Source organism: Triticum aestivum, chromosome 2B (genome assembly GCF_018294505.1).
Source record: "Triticum aestivum cultivar Chinese Spring chromosome 2B, IWGSC CS RefSeq v2.1, whole genome shotgun sequence".
Lineage (NCBI taxonomy): Eukaryota > Viridiplantae > Streptophyta > Magnoliopsida > Poales > Poaceae > Triticum > Triticum aestivum.
This window is the reverse complement of record NC_057798.1, coordinates 750384895-750394421: the sequence shown is the minus strand read 5'-3', so window position 1 is coordinate 750394421 and position 9527 is coordinate 750384895. Positions and strand designations below refer to the sequence as shown.

The window sequence follows — 9527 nt, the reverse complement described above, 5'->3', positions numbered from 1 at the left end:
GTGCGTTTTGTGGCTAGATGTATAGGAAAGAGGATGCTCTGATGACCATGTTAATTTGGGAAGCGTTCCTACTCCCTCGAGGGGAGCCGCGTGTGCTATATATTGATTGGGGCAATAGCCATGCCTTGGCGTACAAGATGATGCAACCCGCAGGTTGTTACAGGAGAGTTTAAGATAGATACAAGAGATAGAGGAAGGTTGAGATTACAACAGAATATTTCATCTAACAGCCTCGCCGTCCCCTCGAAACCGACCATCACGAACTCCTTGAGGCCATGGTGCCGAGGCACGGCAGCCCCCCAGCTTATCTCATCGTCGCCGGGTTCCTTCGCGCAGGCGGCGACGTGGATATGGAGGGTCTCGAGGGAAGGCGCCGCCTCGAGGAGGAGCCGGGGCCACGAGACGTCCCAGGACGAAGGCACGTCGGCGACCAGAAGCCTTGTCAGGTTAGGCAGCAGCGACGACGACGGGTGGCTCCACGGCGCGATCCACCTCTCCGGGCCGGTGAATCGGATAATGAGGCTGGCAATGTCCGGGGTCCGTGTCCGTCCGATGAAGTCGAGCACCGTCCTTGTCGGCTGGGCGTCGGAGAACCAGGCGAGGTTGCACTGGCTGAGGCGGGGAAACGAGGCGGCGGACTCGAAGGACACCCTGGTTCCGAGGGAGGCTAGTTTCTCGAGGCCGGGAAGGGCCGCCATGCGTATCGTCTTCAGGAACTCGCACCTGTCGACGACGAGCTCCCTGATCCGCGACATGGGGGCGTCGACGGTCAAGACCTCGGTGCCGCGGCAGACGCAGCACACGAGGTGCAGCACCTGCAGCTGCGGGCACGAGGCGAGCACGGCCTCGTACGCCGCGACGGGCACCGATTCCGGCATGTCTTGCAGGACGAGCTTGGTGAGCGCGCCGTGCTCGTGCAGCGGCGGGAGCGCGGCGCAGCCTGCGAGCTTGAGCTTCCACAGGCGGGACGCGCGGGGACGCTCGCAGAGGCCGTGGCCGGGGAAAGCGTGGGCGGCGACCGGCTGCGTGTAGAACGGCGTGGCGACGGCCTCCAGACTGCTGACCCCCCAGTCGTCGATGGCCTTGACGACGAGCCGGTTAATGAGGCCGCTGCTATTGTCGGCGGAGAAGAACTGGAGCCTCAGCCGGCGGAGCCTCCGGGGAGCGTCCAGCAAGAGGCGGCTCTGGATGAAGCTGGTCAGGGCGCGCATGGCGCGGCGCTCGTACCTCATCAAGTTAGCCAGGACACTCTCATCCGTGGGGTCGTCGATCCTGAAGCACGTCGAAGACATTGAAGTCCAAGGCGGGGAGCTCGGGAGGAAGGCGGGACCAGCGCCTGGACAGCAACGCAGTGCCGAGCGCCGAGCGGGTGTCGACGCGGCGCAGGATGAGGAGGAGGAGATCATCGGGGAGGGCGCTGATCCTGTCTTCGCCGCCGCCGCGGACCGCCTTCGGCGGCCGCCGGCGTGAGATCCTCCGACCCGTCCCGCGTCCCCTGGCCATGGGTCAACTGTGCGACCTACAGATCGAGTAATGTTGCTGGCTCGATGTCGCGGACGATGAACTGGAGCCTGTTGAAATATTGATGTTTGAATCCCGTACGTGTAGGGCCTGGCGTTGTTATTGAATTCTCTGCGTATAGTTGTGAACTTGTGATAGATACGTACGGCTCAACTTTTGTATATCAAGTTCTATCTGAACACCTTGCAAAAGAAAAAAAGTTTTATCTGAACAGACCGCATCTCTCTATAATCTATTTGTGAAGGTTTCTTTTTAAAACAAAGCAAAAGACTTGCCATTTTCATTGAATAAGAAGATGATGTTTGTTTTGAACCCCGAGCTTGTATAGTGCGACGCAAAAACAAATCACTGCGTCTGAATCTCTGAAATCGGTACTCTATACTCATGATCTCGGTCAAACAAGACCCTGTATTTGTTTGACGGCCAGAAAAAAGATGATCCAAGATGAAATCAATGGATACTCTCACCGACTACATTGGCCCCACCAATCATATCCATACTCTATCCCAATCATCCCTCTGTACATGGGGTGTGATAGGCGCCAACCGGCAGATCCCAACCCTGGATCGTTCGGCTCCCCCACTGTGTGATCTGACGCCAACCCCACCGCACCAAAACGCGCCACCACCAACGACACCCGGGGCCATGCTCGTGCGGCAGCAGCACGACGCGTGGTTGTGGAGGCAGTCCACGGCCCGACCTTGCTGGAACCGAGCAGCTGTGCCAAAACATTCCCAACTTTTAGGAGAATTTCACTTGCCAGCTTCTGCATGAACTAGGGATGCACACATCCTTTTTAGTATGAGTATGAAAAAAAAATCTTGAAGTGTAGTCCCACCACACATCCAGTATGGTTCCCAAAGAACTTTTTTTTCTGTGAGAGGGCGCTGAAAATTTCAGCGCTATACAGTACGCGTTGACAGAGCATTTCGTAGCAAAAGCTAATAATTTACAGTTGCAAAGGTCTGCCACAACATCATAATGTTCCTTACGTATGCTAATCTTTCACTGTTTCAATTCCACCACACCAAAATTATCCATTCCTGCGTGTAAAGGAAACAGAGCTGCAGTGCCATTTCCCCCATCCTTATGATTTACAGAGAAGACAGAGTTGTCCTTAACTAACTAACCCAAACGTCCAATGTACACTTCGTAACTAACCCTATCCAACCTTCCAGATGTACACTCCGATTTCAACCTTGTAGATTTCAAGGCTATAGACCTAAGAAACGTGAAACGCGGTCGGCAAGGTTGGCGATGACGAACCCAGAAAATACCTGCAAAGGCAGCACACGGGCAGACAGAGTAAAACAAATGGCAAATGCAAATCAAGAGTGATCTTGAGCAGATAGAGAGGTTGACATAACTGAATACGGGGATGCAACTAACTATCTTAACTTTCGAAATAATAACACCAGTTTTTATCACTGTCTATGCATCAGAACTGGTTACAATTATAGCTTTTCAGCAGAACCTGGAATAAACAGTTCTGAGATGCAGGGCAAAACAGTTAGTTACCTGGACAGAGCCAAAAATGTAGACTGCTGAATAATGTCGACCGTGGATGACCATGTCAGCAACCATTGCTAGTGGAATTGTGAGCGACATGCCTAACGTGGCCACCAAGGGATTAGTCCAAACCACGGAAAGAGCCCTGCGAAAAAGTTCAGTTGTCAAAACACCGCAGTTATGCAATATTGTTAAAAAAACATTAGCCTTCTGTTCATGCGTACCAGAAGTAGTCCGATAGCACGCTCCCAATAAGGCCATTTGCCAGCACCACTTCATCCACTTTAGCTGAGTGGGGCATTGTAAACTTTGGCTCAATGCCAAGTGCAGTTAATGGCCACACTGAAAAGATACAAGCACTTCAGGATATTGGTATATTTAGACCAAGAAGAACAAGCTATAAATACATGCAAACTACATGTGGACCTCCACACAAAACTATTCCTGACCAATTCTACCAATATACGAAATAAAATGTTGGCATGCACAACATACAGAACATTTTGGATCATGAACGAGTGAATTCAGCCAGTCCCTGTAGCTTTCGATGAGACTCACATCCAATGCCAAAAGGCTTGTATGTCAGCAGTTTATGTTTAGTACTCCCTCCATAAAGAAATATAAGAGCGTTTATAGATCACTAAAATAGCGATCTAAACACTCTTATATTCGTTTACAGAGGGAGTACATGCTATTTATATCAATGAATATTTGAATATTGAGCACTATTAGAACTATAAAATGTGCAAAAGGGAAAAACCTTACCAAGCCACCAGAGAAGACAGAGACTGAAAAGTCCGAGAAAACCAAACAGTTTTTGGACATCAACCTTTTCTGATCCTTCTCCTCCAGCAAACTTTTTGAGAAGCACTGGAATGATGTGAAACAGTCACGATCAGGCGAGAACCAACCAGTGCATAGACTAAAAACTGAACAGAAGAGTGCAACAACTAACCAGTGAATAGACCATATGACATAGCTGACATAAGACCAAACATGTCACCTAGAAGAGTCCTCTGTGTGGCCCTGCGGTTGTAAAGCTCAAGAATTAGACAGTTGGCAAAGCCATTAGTCCATCCCCAAAGTTCCATGCTCATTAAAATAGGCTCATATTTATTTATTTTTTTGCTGGTATAACTGGCTCATTAATTGCCCCATGGAATAGGAATGCCAAATGTTTTTAGTTTCTCCTTTTCAAGAAAAATAATTTGATTGCAGCTGACCATCTTTACTAAAAAGAAAGCAAGTGAACAGCTGAGAAGCTAATTAGGTATGGACAATATACAGCCCACTTGGCAGTTGGTACCAATGCACAACTGAGAAGCTAAATTAAGTATGGACAGTATATAGCCCACTTGGCAGTTGGTACAAATGCACAGCTGAGAAGCTTAATTGCCAGGGTAAACCCACTCACCCTGAATTGCTTACTTCTGATTCATCTGTTGCCCAAGTCTGGCCCATAGTTGTCATTGCTACACCGGCCATGCTAACAAAAACAGCAATAACTTTGGCAGCATTTATGGAATCTTGGCCAAGTAGCACACCAATGAAAAGGGTGAAGAGCCCCGAAGTTGAAGATAGTACAGTAGTGCTTGCCACACTAGTTCTTGCAAGTGCAGCATTTGACAAATACTGCATCCAAAGCATAAGGGAAGATGAGTAACTGTATCGATCAAAATACGGTCTGTATGACTGAAATCAAACTATTTCATGGATCACAAGTAACAGGCAAGATAACTGGAAATTTACCTCTGTAACAAACCATATGGGACAAAGATACAACCCATAAATTGCAATCTCCTTGGTGGAAAGCTGTTGCTCCTTCAAAACCTCACCCTCACATTCACCAATTCCACAAATAAGCGGTTTCGTCTCTTCTAGTACAGGAAGGTCCACATCAGTAATTTTTATCACCACGGTTTTCTGTGGTTCCATTTCGAGCATCTTGTGAAATTCACCATTCTTCAGAGGAGCGCTGCCGCCAAAGGAAGATTTGCTCGCGATTTTTGAGGCTTTGCTGCTTCCAGAATTCCTTCTCAACAATCTGTATATAAAATCCTTGAGAAATGCCAACGGGATGTAGATGACCATAAGGGAGGCCCCCAAGTAAGTAATTGCAAATGGTTGCTTGTAGTTAGCGAATATCCCCTGCACACAGAAGTTCAGTTCAGATACTAAAGTTAAATTTTACTTCATTTGACTAGAGTTTTTTATAAAAAGGAACAAAACAAACTTTCATTTAAGAGTAAAAAGCATATGCTCTCCTTATGAACTAGTATGGTGGGTTCACATGATGTTATTGAGTTAAATGCAAAACAAACTTTCATGTAAGGGTAAAAGCATGTGCTCTCCTGATGAACTAGTAGGGTGGGTCCATGTAATGCTCTTCAGTAAAATGTAACTACTGATTGCCAAAACTGAAGTATGGTTCCTTGCAATCAGGGGCGGAGCCAGGCCAACTACGCGCCCTGGGCCGCCTCCAAGCACTGCCCCTGGAGTTGTGCCTCGCGTCTCGGGGTAGCACTATAGTTACCAAAGAAGTTGGACCTCACGCCCCGGGCCCAGGCCCTGGGGGCCTGGGTCCTGTCTCCGCCCCTGCTTGCAATGATGCATTAGGTGAGCAAGAATATCACAACCACCTACAATCATCCAGGTATTGGTGATGCAAAGTGTCGCAACCAACTCAAGCAAACTAGCACTTGGAAGGTAAAGACTGAAATGTTGACAGATGCACACATCCATGGAGCATTCACGGCAATTTTTCCTTTTATACAGACATCCATCCACATACGCAACAACTCTCTACAGCAAATTCCTCCCGGACACCCGGTGGCAAAAACCACCAAATCCAGGTCGAAAAATAGTACTCCCTGTGTTCCCAAATATTTGTCTTTCTGGGCATTTCAAAAGGACACAACATACGGATGTATGTATTTTAGAGTGTAGATTTATTCATTTTACTCCGTATGTAGTCACTTGGTGAAATTCTAGAAAGACAAATATTTGGGAACAGAGGGAGTATACTAGAACTAAAAATATATCGATGTGCAGGCTCGGTCGTATTCTAGATGCTGCCATAACATCCCACCATCGTGAACAATTATCTATTGCAGGAAAGCCTTCTGAATGACACTAAACAATTCAGATGAAGAATAAATGCGCTTTAAAATGCCCGCGGAAACTATCAAAGCAGAGCAGCCAAGATCCAGAGGCCTCCAATAAACAATCCCAATGATAAAGTACAGAAAAGGAACAGCAAGCATGTGAGGAAGAGGAGAAAAAGGGTCTGCTTGACAGGACAAGACCATACCTGCGTGACCTCGGCGGAGGTGACCCATATGAGCACGACGGCGACGATGAGGACCAGCCCGGCCCGGTACTTGAGGTTGGGACCCATGCCGCCGCGACTCGCCCTCCGATCCTGCTGCTGCTGTGCGGGAGGAAGAGGCGGCGGAGGCGAGCAATTTAACCGCGCGCGTGTGGGGAGCTGGGGAGTGGAGTTCACCTGCCCGGCCACATGCTTGCGGTGGACTGAGTGGGTGAGCTCCGCGTTGGCGCCCCCGGCCTCATCGCCCGCCCCGCTTCGCTCCCCACGGAAAGAGAGAGGGGTTCGGCGAGGAGGGAGGAGAACGGTTTTGGGGGCGGGGGTGGGGTGGGGTAAAGCCGGGGTGACCTACCACCGGAAGTTTCTACTCGATTGGAGCCAGACGAGGAGTCAAGCGACGGGGAGCGCACGCGCACGGCGAAGGTGGCGAGTTTTTTTGGAGGGGATCGGGGCGAGGTGGTGGCGCGCGCGCGCTGGGGTGGGCTGGGGTATTTCAGGGACTCTGCTTCTCGGGGGTGCCGGATACGGACGGGGCGGGGGCGTTGCTGTCCGGGCGGATGCGGGCGGGGGCCGCTCTCGGTCTCAGACTCTCAGTGGGATCGGGATGGCTTCGGGTGGCGGGATTCGATTGGGACCCGGTGAGCGCGTGCGGTGCGAGGAGAGGGGAGTAGTGTTCCGTGCCGGCCCGTGCGACTCCGATGCAGGGGGGTGGAAGCTGTGTCACGCGTTGGGGATTGTGGTGGGGAAGAGTGTGATGATTAGTGGCGTGCGTGTTCAAAAGAGAAAAACAAATGGTGGCGTGCGTGCTACCGGATGTCCTGGTCACGGTGCTGGAAAAGGTGCCGCGGTGGGTTAGGCCGTTGGCAGTACGTTGGCGCTGCCGAATCAGGTTCGTTGGTCAACTGGCATTTGAATTTTGATCGATGGCTCATCTGGTTACGTGAGCAGCAATATCTTAGCAGTGTCAATGTGGTTCGCTTTCTCCTTCTATAAAGCTAAGGTACGCAATTTGCGTACCCTCGAAAAAAAAAATGTGGTTCGCTGGCGTTTCACTCAAAGTAAGCCAGTGGAGCGAGTCAAGAAACACTTAATAATACGTGGAGTTGATAAGCAGGCCAAGTGTTTTATAAAGTCGACCTTGCGTAGGCGTGACAGCGTGAGGTTTACTGACTTGGCGTACCTGGCGTTTATTAGTGGAGCGAGTCATGGAACTTCTCCTCCGTGTGAAGAACAATCCTGGCCACGGACGGCTCACTGCTTCTGCATCTTGCTTTGATATATAGCAGCTATATACTGAAAATCCGACTGCGTGGACATCGCTAGCTTATGATTTGGTGGACCATGACGTGCCCTCTACAACATTATAGTTGTGATTGCCTAAGCTTCTACTGGTACTTGGAACGGGACAGTTTTCTAACGAACCTTCCTACTAAATTAGACCGATAGATAATACTCTTTGTCTTAAAATATGTGTTTCAATTTTAATACAACTTTGTATTAAAGTTAATATAAAGTTGAGACATTTATTTTGGGATGAAGGGAGTAGAATAATAGATGCTTCACGAAGCATTTGAGTGACACCAACGAGGCCACGCCGACGACCACCACCCTCACGCGTGCACAGCTAGTTCGGTGATAAGCTAAAAAGACGAGCAATTCGGGTACGACAGACACATCCGTGCGTACATCAAAGATAGCATGTTCCCTGTCCCTGAAACTCACACATAAATGAGAAGACATGCAGCTATATCCCCAGTCCTTTTCCGATAACAATGCCTAAGCAACTGCTGATACAAAGAATGCAGGACGTTCTGGAGAAGATCATTGAGACGCCGGTATGAATCCGGAGGGCGTTCTAGAGAGCTTGTAGCAGGGAGCACACGTTCTCTATGCAAGCAGGGTAGAAAGGCACACGAATACGGTTAAGGAATGCACATAGTACCATCAATCGAGTTTGCTAGTTTTATTTTACTCCCTCCGTCCCAAAATAAATGTCTTGAAGTTAATACAAATATGTACTAGAGCTAGTACAAAATTGAGACACTTATTTTGGGACGAAGGGAGTACTTAATTCAACTAAAACCTAGTTGCTCCCGCGGGTGGCTGGGCGAAACCCTAGCCGTCGTCCGCACCTTTTCCTCGCACCCCTCCCCACACCGCCGCCGGAGGGCGCCGCCGAGCGAAGCCCAACTGATGTCGGCGGCGGCAGGGCCCCTTATCCCTCCTCCCCTGGTGGCTACAACACGGAGTGTGGTGGGCAGGCGGGGAGCGTGGCGTTCCGGCAGGGCGTTGTGGCGGCATCTCGGACGGCCCGGCCTTGGGCGCGGTGGTGCGTGGACACGACGATGGCTGCGTGGCGAAGGTGGCGGGGCGGGTCAGGACGGCGTGATGGCGGGGCAGCTGGTGCCGGTTCCGCCAGATCTGGCGCTTGGAGTCATGGGTTGTGGGCAGCAAGGGCCGATGTACTCCGCCGTGGCGGCGATGGCGACGGGGTAGTGGAGGCAGCGGTGTGGTGGCGGTCCATTTGCTCTTGTCGCATCACGACAATGATCTGCATGATCAGTCCTCCTTGATCTGGCCGTCGACATGTTTTGGAATTACTGCCGAAGATCTTGCCCAAGGCTATTTGGATCGCATAGTATCCGGTCGTGCTCATCCATATCGCCCTACGTGGCTCCAGGGGGGCGCGGTGCAAAGCTATGTTGTTTATTGACACCATGGGACATGTCGACATCTCGATTTCCATAGCACAGACAGCGGCAGAAAGTCTTGATGGCTAAGATTAGAGGATCAGTAAGGCGGAGGGAGCCTTATAGGCGATGTAGTCAGCCTGGCGTTTGATAACTTTCAGTAGCAACAGTGTTAAATGAGGGCTGCAACATAGGAGGATTTCATTGTTGGTGGTGCTCCTCGAGTGCCAAGTCATGACTTTCAGGGTAAAAACCTAAGGTCTGGCCTTCATTGGTTGTGTCTGGCAATTGCCTTGTTGAAGATATTATTTTGAGAGCTCGGTCTTTCTCGAGGGTGAAAACCTATGATCATAGATCGGGTGATGACATCACTCGTGCAATCTTTTCTTCTTGAAGGCGTCGCTTTTGGAGCCTTTTATGATTTCCGGTTGTTGCAGGTGCTGTCTTTGGTGGTGGTTGTGTGCTGATGCTGAGAGGAGTTG

At 50.1% G+C, this 9527-nt stretch overlaps 1 protein-coding gene across 1 annotated transcript; it reads right to left on the bottom strand.

Annotated features, from left to right (window-relative positions):
* Positions 1–2514: 2514 nt before the first annotated feature.
* On the bottom strand, positions 2515–6433 carry LOC123047135 (uncharacterized vacuolar membrane protein YML018C; the record flags this gene model as incomplete). Its single annotated transcript, XM_044470622.1, is given in 8 exon segments — positions 2515–2798; positions 3040–3175; positions 3255–3372; positions 3796–3900; positions 3986–4056; positions 4445–4662; positions 4780–5178; positions 6341–6433. Coding segments are annotated over 8 exon segments (1197 nt in total). The 3' UTR covers positions 2515–2735.
* Positions 6434–9527: the final 3094 nt, after the last annotated feature.